Source organism: Argiope bruennichi, chromosome 9 (assembly GCF_947563725.1).
Source record: "Argiope bruennichi chromosome 9, qqArgBrue1.1, whole genome shotgun sequence".
Taxonomy (NCBI): Eukaryota; Metazoa; Arthropoda; class Arachnida; order Araneae; family Araneidae; genus Argiope; species Argiope bruennichi.
In genome coordinates, this window is record NC_079159.1 from 19,155,711 (window position 1) to 19,181,019 (window position 25,309).

The 25,309-nt window shown below is 29.1% G+C and overlaps 3 protein-coding genes across 3 annotated transcripts; all 3 read right to left on the reverse strand.

The window, feature by feature from the left end:
- Nucleotides 1–239: 239 nt before the first annotated feature.
- LOC129985259 (cuticle protein 10.9-like) lies at nt 240–3,492 on the reverse strand. The gene is made up of 3 exons (XM_056095217.1): nt 3,482–3,492; nt 2,289–2,351; nt 240–772 (listed from the first exon to the last, which is right to left on the reverse strand). Exons 2-3 carry the CDS (start codon nt 2,349–2,351, stop codon nt 329–331), a joined length of 507 nt encoding a protein of 168 aa, XP_055951192.1. The 5' UTR covers nt 3,482–3,492; the 3' UTR covers nt 240–328.
- Nucleotides 3,493–10,712: 7,220 nt separating this feature from the next.
- On the reverse strand, nt 10,713–13,686 carry LOC129983608 (adult-specific rigid cuticular protein 15.5-like). The gene is made up of 3 exons (XM_056093136.1): nt 13,673–13,686; nt 11,809–11,871; nt 10,713–11,247 (listed from the first exon to the last, which is right to left on the reverse strand). The coding sequence occupies exons 2-3, from the start codon at nt 11,869–11,871 to the stop codon at nt 10,807–10,809; spliced, it is 504 nt and encodes a 167-aa protein (XP_055949111.1). The 5' UTR covers nt 13,673–13,686; the 3' UTR covers nt 10,713–10,806.
- Nucleotides 13,687–23,327: 9,641 nt separating this feature from the next.
- LOC129985335 (adult-specific rigid cuticular protein 15.5-like) lies at nt 23,328–25,309 on the reverse strand. Its single transcript, XM_056095323.1, has 3 exons — nt 25,261–25,309; nt 24,413–24,472; nt 23,328–23,846 (listed from the first exon to the last, which is right to left on the reverse strand). Exons 2-3 carry the CDS (start codon nt 24,470–24,472, stop codon nt 23,475–23,477), a joined length of 432 nt encoding a protein of 143 aa, XP_055951298.1. The 5' UTR covers nt 25,261–25,309; the 3' UTR covers nt 23,328–23,474.

The following is a 25,309-nucleotide window of genomic DNA, read 5'->3' on the forward strand; positions in this document are numbered from 1 at the left end:
AGAAGAAAAAAAAAGCACAAGGGACTTTGTCAAAGCAAATTTATTTCTCGAATGAATATAGACAAAACTATTATTTTTAAGGAAAATAATACAAAAAATACATAAAAAGTAATTCCCAGTATTCTTTGGAGTTAAATAAATATAGTTTTAAGGAACTTATCAAGAAACACCTTACAATTTTCAATTTCCATTTTATTTTTTATTTTATATAGAACACTGAAAAGGCATGATCCAAAGTAGATGGCAGTAATATTCAATAATTAATTTTTTAAAATTTTCAATTATTATTAATTACTAAATAAGCAAGAGATTTTAGAAGAAGTATTATTTAAACAATCACATTAGCGAATCGGCTGTCGTATCCTCTGACAGCACCTCCGATTAGAGGAACAGCAAAGTTGACGCCCCCATAATATCCCAAACCATCTGCGAATCCAGGTCCGAATTTGTAATCTCCAAGAGCAGTTGGGACAGCGGCCACGGGAACTGCGCGGATGGGTTCGACTGCTTTAACCACAACAGGCTGATGAGGATTAACGATAACATCTGCTGGGTTTTGATTGGCGGTGCCTGGTTCGTTGCCGTTAACTACTGCTCTGAATCCAGCATGGTCAGCGATGTAGTTGACGTTACGAAAGATTCCTCTGGCGTCTTTGAAACCGTAACTTCCCACTACAGCTCCGAGTCCATTTCCTTTTTCTTGTCTGTATTGGTCACTGGTGTGATCCCTGATTGCATAACCGAAGTTGTAAGGCTGGGCATGATGAAGGATCTAAAAAAAAATTGAAATTGAAAATATTACACTCTATACAATTGAATGAACTAATGTTATTCAGAACATTAACAATTATTTTTATAAATTTTCAGTACCTCATGATGAGAATTTTTACATAAAGGAAGATTATAAAGAATATTCTGTTAGGTGTCTATCAAAGGGCTAAAGAAAAGGCGAACGCTTTAGGAGAAACGAAGAGTCCTTCTTCATATTTAATTTTTTTAAATTTATATAAAATTTTCGCTTTAAACTAAAATTGTAATAAATTATAATAAAAATTTAACTAAAATATTAAACTAGAAGAAAATTTAGTTCTGGATCTTGCTAGTTTTATTACTGTAAGATACTAAAATATTATTATTTACTTATATTTTTATTATGGTCTTGTTGAGTATTATTTTTATAGCCAGTGAAAATAAGGTACACAGCTTCAGTATCGCATATTTAGCATTAAATGCAGTGGCTGAGAGGGATTTTAATTAATTAAAAAATATGCAACTATTTTCATAACTTTAGCCAACGAATTAATAGCAAAATTAATTTTAAATAAGGTTCTGTTAATTAAGAGAATTAACAGAATTATACTAAATTAATAAAATCATAATATTAATCATTCTAAATCCTCTGAAGATATATTAAAATCAACCAATGTCAATTCCGAAGAAAAAAAAAAGAATGTGTGCTCAGAATTTCTATTTAAGTAGTGAAATTTATAGTTCCTGCTTAAAAATAAGTGATGATATTTTAAAATAAATAAAATGATGATGTTATTATTGTATCTATTTTCTTTTATTTAATTTTGTTTCTTAGTATTAGTATCTTACTTGTGGCCTTGAAATGAACTATTTATTTTCATGTACTGCTTTGGATAGAGGTTTATATATGTATATATATATATCCAATTCTGCATTTTCATACCAAAACAATAATATACTAAACCGTTTTTAGTAAGTTGAAATTTCATGTCATCTGGATTACAACAATCGGCTATTAAAATATGTTTGACTGCTCTTTCATTCGTTCGTTAAAATTTTGCTTCTTCAAAGAACGTTTCATTTTCCTACTCATTTTATCCCAATGATATTCAAAACACAATAAGATATTTTGGATTTTAATCCTAAGTCTTCAAATATCGCATAACGTTTTGATGATGCCTTTTTGAATTAAATTATAACAAACAGTTAAAATAATGGATTGTTTCCGATCAGACATTAGCAGTTGTTTTCTTGGAAAAATATTTTCAGATCTGCGAAAAAAATTGCACTTTACATTTAATTCTTTTTATTGTTTTTAAGAAAGCATTCTTTTTAAGTACATAAAACAAAAAGTTTCATATACAAAATTTAAGCTAAAATTTAAGTCTTTAATTGAATTTAATTCCATATAAACTTAAGTTGTGATAACGTTGTATTATTTCATAAGGCACGGTATTCTATTATGCATTTTAATTCTTTATCCAAGAGCCCTTAAATCCTTTTCAGTTAGGTTTTCAAATGCTCATTTTCATACTCACAGGTTGAAGAATCTGGGATGCTTGAGATAAAGCCACACAAGAAAGTACTACCAGGAAAAACATCTGAAAAAATCATAGAATAAGTTTATGATAAGTCACAATCTAATGATTAAGTAATTGATATTTTAACTGATCAAGTGAATTAACAATTTTTTTAAAACATATAGTTTTAACAAATAAAATATGTAATTTGAGTTTCAAAATTGGAGTAGAAATTTTTCCCTCGATTTACAGAATTGTTACATAATTTTTCTTTTGCAAATTTCTTCTAGTGTAAAAGCTCGAGCAAAAATATAATAAATTAATTCGGCTAGTATTTTATCTATTATGAATATCTATAAATTAATTACACATATATAATACAAAACATAAATTAAATTTTTTTATGAAATAAAATTACATTTTCAAACAACCTCTCTGGGAAGATCCAGAAATCTAAGAATGGGAAGTTACTGAATAAGTAGCAAATTACTCTTTCAAGTGAAAGATACAATAATATACATTTCCCCTGATGCACAGTTTACAACTAACCACAGAGCTTCAGTTATTTTCACCACATTGTGCACTGTATATTATCGTTACCGTAATATTATCGCATTCTTCCTGTTTACCACGATTCATTATGGATGCCAAAGTTAATTTCATTCGTGTTTTTTTTTCTTTTTTACTAAGAATTCAAAATTTAGACTAGATGCATTATTGGTTTTAATAAAATTCCGGAATTCTTACTTATATTAAAATGTTTCAAGTTAATATTGGAAGTTCATGATTATATTCAAATTTATAAAGTTCTTAGATTCATTCACTTAAAATTGTTTTTAGCAAGAATTGTTTGGTTTTCAAAAAGATGTAAATAAAAAAAAATATTTCAAACTCAAACATTAAATAAACTTTTATTTTTCAATTATATGATTTAGTTATTTTCATGTTTTTATTGGATATTTTGCAATAAGTTTCAAGCAAAGAGCGTAAAACTTTTGAGCAAAAAACCAATTTAATTTTAAAATAGTTCACTAAAATTAAAATTGTGATTTGAATTTCTGAGATATATTTCAACCTGAGGTTTTCAGTTAGATTCTGAATAATCAGAATAGAGTTGATTTTCGCTTGAAAGCAAAATACACGATTCTTTGGAATAACTTGAAACCAAAATTTAAAGAAAATAGAAAAAAAAAGTCAAGATTTTTACTTACTTTTACAGGTTGTTCAGTTTTTTTCTGAGTGATTCGTTGATTCTAACGTCGTGTATTTATACCTCATATTCTGCAATGAGGTTGAACGGAGCATTTCATTTACTTTCTATTTTTCTAGATTACAATCATGACACTGTATCTTTTCCCAAGTTAGGAAATGTGATTAGAATGGATTAACGTTACAATCCTAGAAAACATGCATTTATTTATCAGTATCTCTAACACATTTCAATACTTCCCATTATGTAACTCAAAATTCAATAAATAACCTTTAAGATAGTGAAACTCAAGTTAATGAAAAATTCCAGTTTAATTCATTTGGAACAATTAGAGTTTAAAATATTTATTGCTAAACTGCTTAGCGATTTTTATCTCTTTAGTGACATGAAATTTTTCCGGTTATTTTAGATATTTATGGTTATCAGTATGTATCCGTTATTTATTATTATTTTGCAGTTTTTTTTAAGTACATGATTCTTTTTTAGAAATTCATACGCCATAATGATTAGAAAATTAGAGTATTTTTGATAATTATGTAAATTATTAGGGTATGAAGGTTGAAGTTGCAAAACATATTTTAAATAGAACTTCATAAGGGAAATGTATGTATCCGTCCTTTTAATGTAAATAATAAAATAAAATCTCTCACATATTTCCAATCATTTCTTGGAGAATATCTTGTTGGTTTTTGATAGTTGTAAATCAAATGATTATACATGCGATGATTAAAGTCTCCTTTTAAAGCAACAATAGGGCTATTTTGGTATGGACCTTGTAATTTTGAACCGCGGTCAGATGACGAGATCAGATGACTGGCACTCTTTCCAAACTTCCACATCACACCAGCGGGAGGACGTTTGCCCCCAACTGATTTAACGTGAGCCATATCCGTTTACACGACGGTTCTTCGGGGGAATCAAGACTCCAACTTGAACTTTCCGGTTCCATAGTCTAGAACTTATCACCAGGCCGCCGCGATCAATATAAGTGCGATGGAGCAATAAGTCATGAAGAGAAGGGGAGGGTCAAATATTATATTTCATTCATTTGGGGATCAAATATATCAACCCGTTAGTCGAGATAAAAGAATATCTCGGTGAAAATCTTTACTGCAATCTACCGAAATACTAAGAATTGGCTTTATGATTATATTTTTGTTTTTAACTGATTTTTTTTCTATTTATATGATTCCCAAAGCTAGAAAATTATATTGTTTTAAAATTCAAGTAAAATCGCCTTCATGATTAATTAAAAACATATTTATGTTCCTTCCTCTTGAAACCCTGCGTTTATTTATATTTTTTATCATTTACAAAACTAAAGTTATTTTCGGCTTGCCATTGCTTTGGTCAGTTCCGGGAGAACAATTATAGTGAAACGAAGTTTCCTGTGTTGAAAAATCAGTACAAATATCAGTATAAAGATGGTTACTGCTAGTTAAAATTCTTTTGAAGATAAACTGAAAATTTAAATTTATTTTTGTACTATTTAAAGTTGTCTTAAATATATATATATATATATATATATATATATATATATATATATATATATATATATATATATATATATATATATATATATATATATATATATATATATATACATTATTAAATTTCTTGCACTTTACTTCTTAGAAATAAATCTGAAATAATATATGGCAAAGCAAAATGAAATTCATAAATTATGGAGTCCATTTTGCAGTTTTTGCAAACCGCCATTGGCGATTAAATCGCCTCTCCCCCTTCAAATGTTTAGGCTGATAAACCTTTAATATGTATCGCAACCATTAAATAAGATAATACGGGTAATAATCAAATAAGATAATTAGGCTGTAAGCAGTTAATACGTCTTTTAATTTTCGCATTCTCCTTTGATACAACAGAAAAACATGAATTTAATTGAATCAGATTATTACAAATTACTGGAGGGGATATAAGTTACGAATTGTATATACTCTGAAATTTTTGAGGAAACAAAATTCCTACTTCGGAGTTAATGTCCAAAATGCGAGTATTTCTTAAATGTAAATGTTAACATTGAAAAAAAAAAGATTAAATGGTTTAAGGGATTAATTTCAATTAAACTACAATATTAAAAATTACAAATATTGCATTAAATTAAATTTTAAAAATTTATTGAAAATAAAGGAAACATTTTGCAAAAAATAAATAAATTTTAATCAAAAAAGGTAATTTATTAAGTTTGTAGATAATGCCACACCAGATTGGTAATAAAATATTTTTGGCAGACACTGTCACGTTAAGTCATAACGATTATCCGTGGTGACAATTAAACCTATTTTATTCGATTAAATTCTTAGTTTTATGTCTATTTTTAAAAATTGTTTTCATATTTATTTCCTCTGGTTGAATGGAGTTTCTATGATCACAGGGAGCACTCTTCAGAGCATTTCCAAAAAATAGTTTGCTGCTGCATTAATTAGCAACGTGTTTAATTAATTATAGCTGTGAAAACGCTAGATGAATCAGTTTGGAAACATTCATATCGCGGTTTATTTACATTTGAATGTTTCCTATCGGCAGCAAATAATAAGAGCGATTTCTGTAATAAATTATGAACATAAGGAATGCACAATCAATTTTAGAAAGGCACAATAGTAGAAGAATTTATTTGATCATTCATTCCTATATTGCATATAAAACCGAATTGCACTTTTGATAAATAAATAAAGAAATAATTTTGATAAATAAATAAAGAAAAAATATTGTGAAATTTTATATTGTACTCGAGTCCGTGACTTTGACGAATATCCACATTTCAAACACTTCCTGAGGTCAAAGAGCATATTTATTTTTTTAATTATGAGTCTTTTTTCTTTTTTGAACGTGAACATAACAGTTAAAAGTAGCTTCGCGCCAGATGACAAACTTTCGTAGTCTACACACTAAATTCGAATTTTTGTAGATTTTCTTTATTTCAAACTATCATTGAAATTTTGACTCACAGAAAATCTGTCTGACCGAGTACAATTCAGTTTGATAAATACAAAACATAATAAATAAATGAATAAAATTAGATTTAGCATCTAACTTGTAGATAAAGATTTTATATCCAATATTTCATGAATTCACTTTTATACTAATTTGCACTTTCGTCTGTATGGAAACGCAGTTATGTGAGAAATTAAATTAAATTTTTATATGTGAACTTGGTCTTAAAACTGTAGTTCCATGTCAAAATTTTGATTTCAGCAGGTCAAAAAAAAAGGGGGGGGGTGGCGTCCAAAATATATATCCGATTTTCTATACGATGATATAAAGCATAAAAATTCTCATGCGTGAGACTGAAAATAAATTGTTTTGCTTTTGGTCTAGCCCAGCGTTCGCAATTTTATGCCTTTAAATTAGGTAATTTTATTAGGGAGTACACGATATAGTTTTCAGGCAAATACTTCTATTAATTTCGAAAGTATTACAGTTCAAATTATATCTGTAATATGATTTATAAATGCAATGTGCGTGTATGTAAACGTATATGATTCATAAATGCTAAAAAAAAATGGTCCTTATTATTCTCTCCAGAGTAATAAGACGAATTTTTTTCTTATAATATAATCAATTGCAAATGAAAAATTACATGGTTGCCTCTTGCTAAGCTCGTTTTAAATCGTATGAAGTTGAAGTATTTACTTCAAATATTGTGGATGTTAAAATAGTAATCATGCTTTTTTATTGTTATACATACAGGGTTGTAATTGAAAAATTGAGATTTGGAAAAGTCGTAATTGTTATTCTTTTTCTTTACAATATATGGTAAACTCCCGGGGAAGGCACCTCGAAATGAGGATGAGATGCTTTCGGTATGATAGTTGGATCTCGCGACCCTGACATGTACACAAAAAGGTGGGGTGTCTGGCTCCTCCCATCGATTACGTGACTTACTTCCTTCGGGAAGGGTTGTACCATGACCGGTGATGGCCTTTAGGACTCAACCACAGTTCCCGCCAGTGTTGTTGTTGCGGCGGTTCGTTCATTCAGTTTTCTTTATTCGTGTGCCTCCGGCCGGGTTGGAGAGTGAGTGATATGACTTACAATATTATAATGACTTCAAAAATTATAATGACTATTTATGATCTGCTGCAAAGAGGAAGATTACTCGCATTTTTCTTCATCCTCTTGAAATAACAATTAAATTATCCCAACTGTAAGAAAATATCAAATATGAGAAAATTACCCCAACTGCAAGAAAATATGAGGAAATGCCGGTAACATTTTCTTACCATAATATCTCATAACGATAAATGTAATTCAGAACTTTTCCCTTGTTTGAAAGAATTGAATGGCCATAGAGATTTTTAAGTGCAGTAAAACCTCAATCAACCGAACCCCACTTATCTTAATTCCCTCGTAAACTGCAATTGCAAAACCGACATATGGAATAATCTTTGTTTTTGAATGGAAGAATTGTTGAATAATATAATTATTCAAAGCCTGCTGACACTTATTTTGAAAAAAAAAAGAGAGAGAGAAATCGAGAGAGATTGCCCATTAAAAACTTGGGGAGATGAAAAAAAAAATAATGATAGAGTTTTCATAACGATCTATTCAAAAGTAATAAAAATTTACCAAACTTATGTTAACTATTTACTGTAATCCTTAAGATATAAGTTGATCTTTAACAAGGATCAGAAACATAGCTTATGACGAGAGTTTTGAAATCTGTAACTTTTACTCATCAATTTATCTGATGGGTAATTGACTTACTCATCGAATTATCTGAATGAGTAATCGATTTATTCATCGATTTATCTGATAAGTAATCCATTAACTCATCGATTACCTTCTAATGAAATAGCAACTATCTCAACTCCGAGAAAATATCGGTAATATGTTCATGCCATAATATCTCATAACGATAAATGTGATTTGAAACTTTTCCCCTTGGGTGAAAAGAATAGGATGACCAACGAGATTTTTAAGTGCAGTAAAACTTAATTAACCTAACTCCGGTTATTCCCTCCGAAATCGGAAATCAAATTTTACGCATTATACTGCATAGAACTATCATTGTTTTAGACTGAAAGATTTGTTGAACAATATAATTAGTCAAAACTTGCTTATATCCTCATATTAAAAAGAGGAGATTACTAATTTGAAAATGTTGGAGGTAATTAACGTCGGAGAAAACAATAAATTATTATCTAATATACATTAATTATTCGTAGTAATCCTAAAGTTGCAATTTTAATTTTAACAAGAATCAGATATACAGCCTGGAAAGAGTTTTGCAATTAAACATTTTAAATTTAAAATGCCGTAATTAGATAAAAAATTGGGGCCACGGTGGCCTGGTAGTAAGGTCTCGGCTTCGGAACCGGAGGGCTTCAGGTTCGAGACCCGATTCCACCAAAGAACCGTCGTGTAAGGGGGTCAGTCGCACGCTAAATCCGTCCTGGCCAAACGTCCTCCCGCTGGTGCGGCGTGGTGTGGCGAGGGGGGTGCCAGCTCAGATGTCATCCTCGTCATCTGACCGCGGTTCAAAATTACGAGGTCCGTCCCAAAATAGCCCTAGTGTTGCTTCAAACGGGACGTTAATATAACTAAAACCTAGGTAAAAAATTGTAATAGATGTTCTTGGTTAAACCACGTGAATATATTTTGCTTTTTGCGATTTGAAAAATGACATTCTGATGTAAAAATAATGCAAATGGTGGTTGAATGTTGATAATCATCCTTTATTCCAATGAAGAAATATTTGCCACTTTAGTAAAAATTATATCCCACCCATTCACATGCATTTACAAACAGATTTAAATATCTTTGTTCTCATTGAAAAGTGTATAAGCTATTTTAATATTCTTTGTGGAACAAAGCTTAAAATAACGTCAATATGCCAGCATAAATTTTACAAAAATCGCAAAATTCTTGTTAAAAGTCGCAATGGTCTTAGCAAATAAGATTTTATATCAGTTTCTAGCGCATTTTGATAACTTTCTGCTTTTATAAGACTTAAAATAAATCTTGGACTTCAAAAATAAGTCATATCACTGTCTCTCCGATCCGCCCGAAGGCACAAGGATAAAATAACTGAATGTCCGGAGCGTCGCTATAGCAACACTGGCGGGAACTGTGGCTGAGCTCTAAGAGTCCTCACTGGCCACGGTACAACCTTTCCCTAAGGAAGTACTTCCCGTCATCGATGGGAGAGGCCAGACCCTCACTTTTACCTTTCACAGTGGCGAGAACCAACCACCATGCCGGAAGTTCCTCATCCTCGCTTCGAGCTGCCCCTGGAAGGGGGTATTCAAAAATAAGAATGAACGAATTCATCCCTAAATCATCACCTAGTCTAGAAACTTGAAACCACAATTAAGATAAACTTCATCATCTCATATAGTATTCAATTAGGCTCTTGATTGATAATTAAAAGATTCAATTACACATTCGAGATTTTATTTTAAATATTCATTTGGAGAATATGTATTTATTCTGAAAACTTATCTAAGAGAGAAAATACGAATATCAATTAAGACAATATCTAATTATACTTTAATATGTTTCAGATTTGTCCTGTACGAACGCAAGTGATTTTGGATAGTCTTGCTTGAAAAGAGGTGATTGCAGGGGAGGTTTTATCAATGAAACTTTTTTCGAATGTAAAAATTTTTATTATTAAAAGAAAAGTCACAGAAAATATTAAAAATAATGCTTAGTATTATTTCAAGTTAAATAAATAGAAATAGCTTTTTATGAAAGAGATTACAATATTTAAATTCTTTTTCTTTTCTTTGTAGAAAATACTGAAAGAGGCCTGATCAAAAAACGTTACAACAATATTCAATTTTCAAAAAAGTATTAGCGAATATTTATGGAAAATCCATATCGAATGTATTCCCTCTATGAATAATACAGAACATAAAGAACATAATTTAAAGAATAAGAAAGAACATAATTTATATTTGTTAATGCAATATCCCACAATGTTTTAAAAAGTTCTAAGACACTAAGACACTCATGAATTGCCTTATAAAAGTATAAAAAATTTCGAATGTTTTGTTTCAATAAGGATATTAGCAAGAAAAGAAAAGATACAGTAACTAAAATTGAAAAAAATTTATTTCGCAAAAGTAAAACTGAATGTAAAGAAAAATGGGGAATTCCATACAATAAAATGAAGCAAACGGTACAGAGTCTGTAAAGAAACATCTTATATATTTTTTCTTTTTAATTATAAACAATAATTATGCTAGCATAATTATAAGAAGGTGAAAAAATAGCTAAGCATTTTCTTAAGAAATGAAAGGAGTTATTAGAATCACTATTAAATTTCTCGAAGAACTCAATATTTTACAAGAGAAACATTATTTAAACGATCACATTAGCGAATCGGCTGTCGTATCCTCGAACAGCTCCTCCGATTAGAGGAACAGCAAAGTTGACACCCTGATACCCAAAGGCATCTGCGAATCCAGGTCCGAATCTGTAATCTCCAAGAGCAGTTGGGACAGTGGCCACGGGAACAGGGGGAATAGGTTCGACTGCTTTAACTACAACAGGTTGAAGAGGATTGACGATAACATCTGCTGGGTTTTGATTGGCGGTGCCTGGTTCGTTGCCGTTGACTACCGCTCTGAATCCAGCATGGTCAGCGACGTAGTTGACGTTACGGAAGATACCTCTGGCATCTTTGAAACCGTAGCTTCCCACTACACCTCCGAGTCCATTTCCTTTTTCCTGTCTGTATTGGTCACTGGTGTGATCCCTGATTGCGTACCCGAAGTTGTAAGGCTGGGCATGAGGAAGGATCTGCAAGAAAATAATAAGTTTTTTTTTTTTTTTTTAATTTAAAGATACGCATACTATATTAATAGAATTCAATAGATGGAAACTAATAATATTTGATCTATCAAATTTTTTTTCGTAAATTTATAATCTATCACTATGATAATTATTATATATGAGAAGAATGTAAGAAATTTTAGAAATCAAGACGATCAAAGATCATTCATTCTCAACACGTTCAAGATCAAGGATGAATCCTTCTCTGTCATCTTTTTAGTGTTTGGATTGTTTTATATAAGACTTAACAACTTTATTTCAGGAAAGATATTTTTAAATTTGCCGTAAAATTACAATTGAAATTTTAATTATTTCAAGGAAAAATTGAAGGAAGCTGTTTTATTAAGATCGAAATCCAGGCATAAGTTTTCAAAATTATTTGATTGAAACTAATTCCAGTTAAACTTAAGAAAACATAACATCTATTATTTCATAAGGTTTGATATTTTACTAAGCATTTTAATCATTTTTGGAAGAGCCGATATATTATTTACAATAAGCTTATAAAGTTTTTATTTCTATACTTACTGCCGGCAAAATCTGGGAGGCTTGAGATAAAGCCACGCAAGAAAGTACTACTAGACAAAGCATCTGAAAAAAATATTAAATAAATACATGATGAAGACGTTTAAAAATATGATATCTAAAGTACAGAAACATATATGTTATAAATATTCTAAATAAATAAAAGCGGATTCTAAATAACCAAGAAATTTAACAATATGAAATATTGGCAATATTAAAAAAATAAACACAATTCGGCTTTCAAATTTGAACTTGATATATAAATTGTTTTTACTCCATTTATAAAATCTTGAGCTGGAATGCAATAAAACAATTTTCTCTAAATATATATATCCTTCATATATATATATATCAATACTAGCAATACCCGCACAGCGTTGCCCATGGCATAACATCCAAGAGGAAGAATGAGCCTTAACTTATTTCTAACCTCCACCCTATATGACAGGAGCATGTCACGCAAGAACAAGCAAACATAAAAATATAGTTAGAAATCCTCAAAAATAACTACAAACAATTTTTATAGCACACATTCGGAAATATTTAGACTGTTTAAAAAGGCAAAAATATGATATGATCATAGACAAAACAATTCATTAAAAATATACAATATAAATTTGTTTTAAAATTTAAAAAAAAATCTATAAATAAGTCATTGTACCCATTGTTCCACACTTATTTATATTTTTGGACATAATGCGTTTTGAATCGATGTTTAAAATCAGAAGTAAACAAAGAAATGTATCGCAAATGCATACTACAACTCTTGCTAATTGCGCATGCGCAGTTTGAGGTTTTCGCACATGCGCAGAGAAGTGCAAAGCACATATGTTGATGCTTTACGCATGCGCGAATGATAGTAGGAAAATAATTTAAATATGAATTATAAAATTCCTTTTTTTATTTTGATATGACTTTAATATATTAAAAACTTCCTCAATAAATGCCCTACAAAATGGTACAAATATATCTAATATCAGTTACGTATTTCTCGAGTTTTTCTCTTTCAAACATACAGCCACTTTCAGGACAGTTCATTTTATACTATGTATAGATAAGTCTGCGTAATAAATTGCAACAAATAATTTAAATGAAATAAATTTTCACTTTGAAACTCCTTTTCTAGAAAGCTTCATAAATGTGAGAACAGGAGGATGCAGAATAAGTAACAAATTCTCCTTGAAGTGGAAAACATATTATTGGTGGCGTGGATTTTTTTTAAAACCATTTAAGAAAGATTGGTTTACAATTATTCCAATCTGAAAGTAAAGGCAGAATCTATTTAATACTGCCATATTGCACACAGTGTATTATTGCCACTGGTATTATTATCACAACTTTCCAATTTACCTCGATCATTCAGTCACTGTGATTGTTAAAGTTGATCACTTATAGTTTTTATTTTATTTTAGCTTGCGTTATGCTTCAAATTCAAAATTTAGATTAAAGACATCGAAGTTCTTAGGAAAATTTTTAAATTTATAAAGATATTTAAAAAATGTTAAGATTTTATTTGGAAGATCTTGTTTAGGTTCTTCTTTATGAAGTTCTTAGTTTCAAATTAAAATGGTACAAATAACAACAAACTTATTTGAATAGTTGATTTTTTTTTAAATATTCTATATCATATTTGGCAATGAAATTCATATTAAGCTCAAAAATCATTTAAGTGCAAATTTAAAAGGAATTTTATAATATTTAACTGAATTCAAACAAAGTTAAGTTTAAATGTCTTTATATTTGAAGCTAAGCTGAGCTTTCAATTAAAATCTCCATGATAAGAATAGAGTTATTTTTTGTATGGAAGAAAAATATCACGACTTGTTTGAATAATTGTAAACCAATATTAGAAGAAAATGGAACTTACTTTTGCAAGTTGTTCAGTTGTTTCTGAATGATATGTTTGATTCTGAATTCATGTATTTATACCTGATGTTCGCCAATGAAGGTGAACGAAGCTTGCTATCTTTTTGGGTCACAATTATGACATTGTATCTTTCCAGCGGAGGTTGTTAGATTACATTAGATTAATATTCAAATCGGAGAAAACATGCATTTACTTTTATGTTTGAATACACAGCAATGATTTTTGTTTCATAACTTAAACTCATTGAATATTCTTTAAGAAAGTGAAACCAATGATAGTTAAAAGAAAATGCGAATTTATACATTTTAAACATTTAGGTTAAGGAATATTTATGACTAAACGGATGGGTGATTCTTATCTCTTCAATGGCACTAAAACTCTCTGGTTGCTATGCATATTTATTGTTTTAATCTCTATTATATACTTTTCATTTTGTAAATTTATTAAATATCTGCATTTTAAAATCTCAATGAATTAGTTAACATTTAACTGAGAGATTTCGAGATAGTAAAATCTTTAGATTACAAAGGTTGAAATTTCAAAATATTATTTTAAATAGAAATTCTATGAAAAATGTATAAAGTGATTCCCACTTTAATGCCAATTCAGAATAAAATTTCTATTGATTTCATCCGGTTTTTTTTTCTTTCTTTAGCAATAAAATTAGTTATGACACAAGTGCAAAAAAGACGCTAAGACACTGGAAAAACTGTCTACAGAGGATTTCTGGAGAGAAATCCTATGTAGACAGGTCGAGAGATGGTCTTTCAAAATTTCTTATAAAGAGATGCTCTTTCAATATTTCTGATAAAGAGATGGTCTTTCAAGTTAAACATTAACCATTATATCTGTTATACCGACCAGTTTACTGAGAAAAAAGAATCTGCAGGTGGAAATCGATATACCATGTTAACAAAATGTGAAACATTAAGGGCGGCATACCCTGCTTGGATTTGTGGCCCTTCGGTTTCGAGTTCGAATCCCGCCGGCCGAAGACTCTCCATGTGTGTGGTGGTTGGCGGACGTATAAATCTGTCGTGGTCACAAAGTCCTCTATGTAGATCAGGGGTGATCGTTCCCTGATTCAGGTCGGAATTGCGAACTGTGGATGAGTGAATGAAATGCATAAATGAAGCCCACCCCGTAAAAAGGGTTGTGACGTGTGTGTAGCTAAGTCGAACTCTTAGCCATAGATGCCGCTACTGAAAAACAAGAGACACACTCTTGGCTTAAAATCACCGAGTTCTAAAGTCAGTGGGATTGTCTATGGCAAGGCCCATTAGAAACAACAACAAAATGTGAATAATCCTTTTTATATTTCTAAAATAATTTTTCTTATTATTTTTATGGTTCACGAAACTAAAATATTAAGTTGCTTTAAAAGTCCATTGTAATCGCGTTCTTGATTAACTAATAGTATATTATACTCTTTTAGCCTATTGAAATCCTTTAATAATTTTAATGGATTGTTGTGTTTTATTTATATAAAGGTAGCTTACCAACGATTTATAGCAAAAAGAAATTTCACTTTTTGAAAAAATCAGTATTCTACTAACCACCTTTGGTGACCAACTGGTTCACCAGGATTATTATTCGCTAAAATTTTCAATCAAACTTTATATATATATATATATATATATATATATATATATATATATATATATATATATATATATATATATATATATATATATATATATATATATATATATATATATATATATATATATATATATATTGGTTGATCAAAGTAAAAAACGATTTTATTTACTTTGATCAAATATGATCAAATTATGAAGTGTTGTTTATCGCAAATTTAGTAAATCAATATTTTTCTAATCTTAGGCTAATCAGCCTTGGACAAACTGTGTGCGCTGATTGGCGTATCTTCTTTGAGACGGTCCATGAAGTGATGTAAAATCCCGCATATTTATAAGGTAATAGTATTCCAATTTCCATAACTCACTCAATTTTAGTCACAATAGCGTAGATATTTTTTTTTTTATTTAAAACTATCCGCTTTATCGACCACTTAGTTAGCTGGGAATATTTTATCTTGTGAGAACATGATGTTGTTTTGGTTTAATATTTTTGGAGCCTCAAAATGCGTAGGCAACAAATTATTGAAGCCTCAAAATGTGTAGGCAGCAAATTGTCGAAGCCTCAAAATGCACAGGTTGCAAAATGCAAATGTTGTCACAGTTGGCGATTTATCGCCAACTAAAGTTACATCTTGATTTCCAAATTATTCATTCTCTGAATTCTTACGAATTGTCTTAATCGATTTAAGTCATTAAGAAGTTTAAACTGGTTTGAAACAATCACGAGACTATCAGATTTCGCATGCTTCAATATTTAAAAAATGATGTTTTTTTGTTTTATTTTATTTTTTTCTTTTTCTTTTTCTTTTTTAAATCTCAAAATCGGTCGAACTCCAAAACATTGTTTGCCAGCTAGAAAATGAAAGTTTAAAAAAATTATCATTATATATATATATAGAGAGAGAGAGAGAGAGAGAGAAGTCTCCTGATTGTTTCAAACCGGTTTAAACTGGTTAATGACTTGAACTAATTAAGACAAATAATGACTTAAAAATAATAATGTTCTCGCATGTTAACTTGAAATTTGCGATAGTAAATTCTTGATTTTCTTTATACTTTTAGTTATATTTTATTTCGTCTATGTTCAGGCAGATATAACTTCATGCTCATGACTCCACTAAATCATCAGGTATTAAAGTCGCGTTATTTTAATTGTCTCTTACATATGATCTGTTTATTGTGTCGATGAACCTTCCTAATGTATAACATCGAAATGACATCATGACTATATTAAAAACATTATTATTCTACTCTTAATTTTGCGACATTGTAAATTCCCTTTTATACGTCTTGTAAACTACGCAGATATTAACCATAAAAATTGTTCTTTAGTTTTCAACAATGGAAAAAAAACAATCGAACAGATAATTGAGGGAACAACGAAAGCGGTTTGAATTCTAGAACAGAAAAATAATTTATTGTTGAAAATCAGGCAAAAAAATAATATTGATTTTCAAAATCCAGCAAAAATTTGCATGATTATTAAATTCGTATTATGAAAAAGGTAATACTGCAAATTTTGAAATTGCGTAAAATACACTTTTTGACTATAATATATTCGAAATTTGTAATGAAAAAAAATAAAAATTTAGTTAAATTTTAACTTGATTAAAATTTTTTGAAAAGTCATGCACCACATATCCATTTTTGAATCTATGCATGTGTCAAATTTGTAGTTGTAGATTAAATGGTCAGGCCAATAGAGCACCAACACATAGATATATTAATCAATATTTTTAGTATAAATAAAATGATATTTAAAACTAGGAAAAATGTCTGTTGAAGATAAATTATAAAATGTTTATAATTTAATTTTTACCAATTTCCTCCTATTGCAGAAAAATTGAAAAAATGAAAAAATGAAGGCAAAAAAAAAAAAAAAAAATAAGCAATCGGATGTAAATGCGAATTTTAGATAACAAAATTTTTCATTTTCAGAAAATTTACATCAGATTTCTTTGGTAAATGGTTAATATAAATTTATAAATCATATCTGTTTCTAATTTTCTCAATATTTAAAAGTTTATTTTGAAAATTTGTGTTACGAGTTGCAACCGACTTTAAAATTTACTAAGCTTCTAAAAGCATTTCTTTCATTTGCTTTGTAAATATAATAATAATAATAATAATAATAAAAAAACAACTAATGAACTATTTCTTATCTGACAGATTATGTGCTTAAGTTTCAGATACAATGATAACGTTTAGATTTGGTTTTTAGATACAGTGGACAGACACTTTTGACAAATGAAATTCAGATATTTAACACTAGTGCTGAAACATGTTTCTTCGGCGTTAAATGATAGCAAACGTTCATTGGATTATTCCAGAGTGTTTAACAAGAACGCTGGAGCAACCTGACTCAGCCCTAAGTAAAAAATTCTATTATTGCGTCGTTCACAATGCCCAAATAATAAAAATTATTCACCAGCTGCAATAAAGAGGGCAAAATTTCGATAGAATTTTGTACCAACTATAGAAAGAACCGATCATTGTTTTTCAATAGATAATTCGATACCGGAAGAGATTTATGAGTTGGTTTATCATGTTTGTGCTTCAACGTTTTGAATTTTTTCCTAAATGGAAAGTTTTAAATAACTGTATTAAATAATTTTATAGATCTGTTATATTGTATTTGCAAACCTATACCTTTTAGACAGTCAGATGAGAATACCCTTTAGACAGTCAGAATTCTTTAACTGAAATTACTTATCACATATGAAATATATTGAAAACGTTCTGAAACTCTTTTAACGTTGTATTTGTTACTCAAAATTATTCTGGACTTTGTTCATCTGTCTATACTTTATTTTAGTTTTACTTTTGTTAAAGTGTGCTTCAAATTTCCATTCAAAACAAACCTGAAATTTGAAGACTGTGTTCATTTTGGATACTTTGATTATTATGTATTTCTTTTCTTAGTCGTGAAGAATATTTCTCATTTATGTAAACCGACATAGCAGCTCTACAGCTTTATAAAAGTCAACATCCTTAGATTCTAGATATTCTTTACTGAAATATATCAAGATTTTAACATTTTAATTTAATTTTAATCTTTTCATTTTAAAACTAAAAACTTTTTTGTACTTTTCCGTTAGCCGGGCGCAAGCGAAAAATCGCCAAATAATATAGAATTCCGCCGAATTTCTTACGCCAAATTCACGTTTGGTCCACAATCCGTTAGACGGGTGCAAGGAAAAAGTCGCCAAATAATGTAGAATTCCAACGAATTTCTTACGCCAAATTCGCGTTTGATTCACAATCCGTTAGAAGAGTGAAAGCGAAAAATCGCCAAATAATGTAGAATTCCAACGAATTTCTTACGCCAAATTCGCGTTTGATTCACAATCCGTTAGAAGAGTGAAAGCGAAAAATCGCCAAATAATGTAGAATTCCACTAAATTTCTTACACCAAATTCGCGTTTGGTTCACAATTGGCGACATTTGCACCCGGCTAACGGAAAAATGCCTTTTTTTTTATTTATTGTAAACGATGATTAAAGTTTTTTTTTCTCAAGACGTCCATGATTAATTGCAGACTTAAAACTACAAAAATAATATTTAAAAAATGACAGAAAATTATTTCTTCTATATCTATATCTATACTTATAATAAAGCTCAATGTGTGTGTGTGTGTGTGTTGGCGCTCTACAGGCCAGGTCATTTGACATACAGCTATCAAATTTGGTACATGTATACCTTAGAGGTCGGGAATGTGCACCTAGGGTCCCTTTTTTTGAAATTTTAATTAGAATTTTAATTATTAATTTAAAACTAACTTTCCCGCCAAAAATATCTTCCGTTTTCCCCACCGCCAACTTTATAGCCAAAAAAAACTTCCATTTTCCCCACCGCCAACTTTCACCCAACAGTAACGAGGCTAGGGTTAACATTTTTCGGCTGATTATTTTAAGCGATTCTGTTTATTTTCTTAATGTTTTATACATTTAAAATTAAACATCGTTAATGAATCCATGTTTCAGATTCATTCTGAAGTACTTTTGAATTAAAATAACACAGAATAAAGGAAATTAAAAATGTATAATCTGCATAGCGTTACCCCAACTGGCGTAGAAAAATTCACGCATTTGTGTTAACGTAACTGGTGAAGAAAATTCACGCATGCGCATTGTTTTCTGATTGTTGACATGACAACCAACGGATGATTTAAATTATTTTTAGGTTAGTTGCATGCTTTTGTAAGTAAATTGTATTTATGTTAGTTATATATTTTTTGTATATGCTTATAGTTTTAAGTACATCATTTTTTAAGTAGTTTTTTTTTAACCTGTTTTCAATTATTTAAATTATTTTTAGGTTAATTTCATCCTTTTGTAATTAAATTGTATTTATGTTAGTTATATATTTTTTTTGTATAGGCTTATAGTTTTAAGTACATCGTTTTTTAAGTAGTTTTTTTAAACCTGTTTTCGACCGATTATTTTAAACGATTCATTTTACTTTCTTAGTGTTTGATGCATTTAAAATTAAACATTGTTAATGAATCGATCTGTTCATGATGAATCTGAGAAATTTTTGTTGACAAATTATTGAGATATTACATAAATTAAGAAAGATATTCTTTAGTGACCATAAAGTTAAAACAGTGACTCTATTATCAGTAATCATATTATTAAAAAAAATGCTTTGTTTCAGTAAAAAATATTATTATATGAATTGCAGATTAATCATTTACACTTTAATTTAAAGCATAATTTCTACGAGGGATAACAGAAAATTTGAGAGATACATACCACGCTATGACTGAAGGCCTTTATAATATTATGAGTGAATTATATGACTATCAAAATTTGAAGTTTTAAAATATTTTGATGAAGAACTATTAAAGTTGAAATTGCGTAAAATATTTAATGGTACGACCGGAGTATTTCGGTTCAACCTATTTAATTATTAAAATTGAAACGAACATTAAGATTGGCGAACCGACTGGTCGCCAAAGGCGGCAAGTATTAGATAAAAGAGCAAGACATAAACGGCTTGCGTTTTCCAAATTAATAAGGGTATAATTTCAATATATATTTATTGATAAAGCTTTATATATACCTTTTCTATACGATTGCTTTCCCGAAATGTAATGTAGGCAAATGTTTTTCAGAAAAAAAGGGAGGGTATTTTTTGTGTTAAATTTTTTATTTATATGTTTTATGATAAAAAAAATAATTTTCAACTTCTTTTATTCTCCTTTTTCTAATTTCCCTGCTCATAATTGCTGTATAACTTGTTATGTTTAGGCTGTTACGGCATCAAAGCCCCATTTATAGAAATATACCGAATTACTATTGTTGAAAACAATCTATTTGTAATTATAAGATGAAACTATGATGTCGTTTTCACTAATTCAGTATATCTCGTAACCGACAGAGGATTAATTAATTCCATTTCTTATTAATAATTTTTTTTTCAATTCAAACTTTGTATTTATAACCTGACATGTATTTCAAATGTGTTCTACAACCAGAAAATTACATTTTAATGCATAAGAATGCTCTTTTATTCTCATTTTAAATAAATAAAAAATATTTAAATTAAAAATTCGAAACAGAAAAATATATTTACTTTAAAAGTATTATTTTTGCAAAATGTATGTCATTGAAAATTTCGAACCATTAGAGTAATATTGTTTCACTTCACTTAAATTTGGAATTTGTACTCCTCCTGTAATATCGTCGTCACATAAGAATGAATTATTGAAATTTATTAATCTATATTTGTAATAAAACTAATTGTGTGTGTGTGTGCGTGTGCGTGTTGATGCTCTACACGCCAGACAGTTTGACCTACAGCTACCAAATGTTTTACGTGTATACCTTCGAGACCAAAAATGTACACCTCGGAGCAATTTTTTTAAAATTTTTAATTAGAGTTTTTATTAATTAAAAATTAAGCAAAATTTTTACGCTATAACTTCCGAAAATAATATAGCACAAAACTGATTTTTACATCATATTGGAGATCAAAAAATAATCTTTTCAATGATACTAACGTTTTAACCAACAAATTAAATTCCAACTTTTAATGAATTATTTAAAAAATAATTTAATCATATTTGTCAACAACTTATTTTACTCAAAATAAAAATAAAACTTAAGCTGCACTAGCACGTTACACGTTAATTGAAAAAAAAAATGTAGTTTTCTAATCACTTTAATCACTAAAAGCTGACCGACTTAAGAAAATTTCAACCTCACTATTCTATAGAAACGGGTGATTATAAATCACTTCATCGACCATCTCAAAGAAGCCAATCATCTTCCAGGGTTTCTCAAGAATGTTTGGCATACATTATGAAAATATTTATTTTTCTAATATTGTAATATTCAAAACTTAATAAATCGGTCAAATTTGATCGCAGAAGATAGCTACGTTAATTCAAATATTTAAAAGTTGGAGAGTGAAGAATATTTGGCAGAATAAGATTCCTGAGGACCAAAGGACTGTTTAAAATTTAAACTTCATAATTTTTTGAAATATATATGTAAACCGAAAACAATAAAATATTATTATTGACAACTTTTAAATCCTTTTAAAAATTAAACTAAAAACTGGATTTTTCAATGAATCCGAGAAAGATTTGTTGAATAATTCCTTCAGATATTATAAATTATGAAAATTATTCTGCAGTTCACATAAGACTTCAATGCCGAACGATTCTGCATTCAGTTCTCATATATTTGCTAAATACATGCTACGATTCACTAAAATGCGTCTTTATATTAACTGTAGTTTCCTTATTTCCACTTTAATTTAAAATTGAATTTTACGAACATTATATAAAATTTGAGGGATTTACGGTTTCCATTGAACAGAAAGGCTTAACGCCTACATAAAAGTATAAGTGAATTATATGAATATCGAAATTTCAAGCTTAAAACTATTTTGCTGAAAAACTTGTTATGAGAACAAGTTACATAAAATATTAACTGAACATTTTAGCAAGTATTAATGCTGGCGAACCGGCTGGTTGCCAAAGGTGGCAAGTATAATATAAACAAGAACAACTTTTATCATTTATTTAGTTTATTTGCACCATTTTATTTCAATCCTTCAAACATTTACAGACAAATACGATTAATAATTCTAATTTTACTATCCTTGGAATGTATTTTTCATTACAGATATAATCTTTATGTCTGATGACCATTAATTAGCACTAAAATAATTTCTTGTCTACGGTTTAATTCAAATGTACATAAATAAGAAACTAAATGTCAATAAATTATTGTATATTTCTGCTTTTATTAATAGGTTTACAAACATTTGTAAAACTATTGTTAATTGTTTGAAAAATCTGCATTTATTTTCCAATTTGTGCTACTATATTTCTTTGATTCTCCTTCTTCTAATTTAAAATACTTCTAAAAATATTAAACCAACATGTGAAGGAAAATTATAATTTGCTTCAAATATTAAAAATAAATCTTTTTATTGATCAAAAATAAATACTGAAAACCTTAGCGTACATTTGCAAATGTGAAATTTTTGGGTCAGAGCTGATAATGTTATTGAACTGGTTCATAGTAATAGTCCCTTATTTGTGTTAATGCAAATTTCTTTTCCAGTATACCGTAATATATCGTATTCAGAATTTAGGATAAAACTAAACACTCCTAACTTATTGCCTTTATATTTAAAAGAAAGTCAACACCTACTTCAAAGAATTATTTTGCATTGAATAAAACTCTAAAAAGATCTTATAAAACGATATATATATAAAACTTCTATGAAACGATATTTAGATAATTGACTTTGACTATTCACAGTAACCATTATGGTATAACCATTATTTAGTAAATGGTATCAACCTGATACCATTTACTAAAGAAGATATTAAAAATTTTACGGCCACTTCAATTAATTATTTAGTTTAATAAAATTTTATGCATAAGAAATGCATTTTCTGTAATTAAGTAAATAAACTGTATAAAATATTAAATCAAAAACAGATGTTGAAAAATCAAAGAAATTTATTTTTGAAATAACAATTCAAAAAAGTAATTTTCTAACATATGCATAAAAGAATAAAATTTCATGTAGCAAAGTTCGTATCATGCAAGGCATATTTATTTTGACAAAGATAACAACATTTGAAAAGAAAAGATTCTCTATTGAAGAAAAAAAATCAGAGAATAAAAGAATATTTTCCAAATTGGACGATAGTTCCTGGAAACTTAAACATTTCCTTAGTGTGCAATGACATTAGAGTATCCCAAAGGATTTCTATAACTGTATCCAAGGCCATATCCATCCACTCTGAAATCGTGTCCTGGAGCAAGATTAGTATACGCAGGAACTGAAACAACGGCAGGAGCAAGAAGACCACCGGAGACGACGCGAGCAGCGACAGGTGCGTTGTGGACAACTGCTGGTTCATTGGTGTGGACTCGAGCTCTCAATCCTGCGTGGTCGGCTACGTAATGCACCTGTTTGCCGATCCCCCTGGCGTCCAAATAACCGTAACGTCCAGCAACAGCTCCGGAGTGGTCTCGAGCTATTTCAGCATGCTCGTGGCGGTGAGGATGTCTGATGTAGTAACCAGCCTGATAAGGACGAACCTGAAAAATTTAATAAACAATTATAGATAAATATATAAATTCCTCAAAAGATTAAAGTACGCATATCTTTTTTGTTGGCTATTTTTTGAGGGGGGGGGTATCTCAAAAATGGAGAATGTAGCATCCACTCATTGTTGATGCATTATGGGGGGGGAAGCTTTCATATGAAATAAAAGTTGACGAAATCGGTACTATCAATATCATTGAGGGATCCTTGTAAATTTTCCATATGGAATGGGGTGCAAAATAAAGTTTTTGCAACTTTTGTTCTATCCAACTTTTATAAAATATCTAGGAATTATGCGAAATTAATATAGGATATATGTTCTTTTGATGGGCTGAAGGACTGAATGTAAATTAAATTACAAATCTGAATTTAAAGTCTTAGCTACAAAAAAGCTCTTTCTTTACAAATGTTTCAAATGCATGTTGAATTTTTTTATAAATTTTAACGGCATGCAAAGGAAAATATTTTGAAATATACTTCATTATCAATTGTTTTCACACTAAAACTTTCGGGTCAAAGCAGACGAATAAATTAATTAGCATTTTCTGCACATACTTACATGATTAAGTACTGAGCCATGAGCAATGGCAATACATGCGAATAGGGCAACGAGAAACATCTGAAAACAAATAAAAAAAATGTATCATAAATTTCACCAATCCATTCATTATTCATTGACTGTGTCACCCATAATGTTAAGTAAAAAAACAAAGCTTATACATGTTAAACTGTTTAGATTTTATTCGAAATTTAATAAATCAAATGTAAAGACCCTTGCAAATATCAGAAACATACATTTTTCATAAATAATTCTCCAAAACGCAGTTGCAGTTGTGCACCAAAAAGTTCAAGTCAAAGCACAAAAGTTCAATTTTATAAACGTGTTTTATATTTTAGCACTAATATATGATTCAATATTATAAATAATATAATAATTTTTACTCATTCCTTTTCTCAAATTCACTTAGAAATACCCTTTCTGCTATGTAATTAAAAGTTATGTAATTTATATTACTTTTATCAACATGAATATTTCACTATTTAGTTACGAATAATATTTAAACTTTTATCTAAATATTATTAGTCATTAAAATTTCTAAACTTGGAACTGAGAGAGAATTCAGAGAGAAAATTAATTCGAAGTTTTGATAAATGAAAATAAATTAGGCTTACTAATCCTTAAAAATGAACTAATACGTTTTATATTGAAAAGAGCTTTATAATAAACGAAAAATAATGCTAGAATTAATAGAGGCAAAGTATTTTTAAAAACCATAAATATAGTATTTATTGTAAAGTAAAGCTTTTAAATCATTTTTGTACAAAATAACTATAATTTTAAAATATTAGACGACTTCATAAAATCACATTATTAATATAAACAAATAAAAGTAATTTGATACTTACTTTTAGGACAATTCTACTTTCTTCTCAAAGACAGTTTACTTTACTTTTG

Coding starts and splice junctions, on each gene's coding strand:
- LOC129983608 (XM_056093136.1), bottom strand. CDS start 11,871: ATGCTTTGTCTAGTAGTACTTTCTTGCGTGGCTTTATCTCAAGCCTCC. Junction 11,248..11,808: donor CCTCCCAGATTTTGCCGGCA/GTAAGTATAGAA, acceptor ATTTTCTTGCAG/ATCCTTCCTCATGCCCAGCC.
- LOC129985335 (XM_056095323.1), bottom strand. CDS start 24,472: ATGTTTCTCGTTGCCCTATTCGCATGTATTGCCATTGCTCATGGCTCA. Junction 23,847..24,412: donor ATGGCTCAGTACTTAATCAT/GTAAGTATGTGC, acceptor TAAATTTTTCAG/GTTCGTCCTTATCAGGCTGG.
- LOC129985259 (XM_056095217.1), bottom strand. CDS start 2,351: ATGTTTTTCCTGGTAGTACTTTCTTGTGTGGCTTTATCTCAAGCATCC. Junction 773..2,288: donor CATCCCAGATTCTTCAACCT/GTGAGTATGAAA, acceptor ATTTTTTTTTAG/ATCCTTCATCATGCCCAGCC.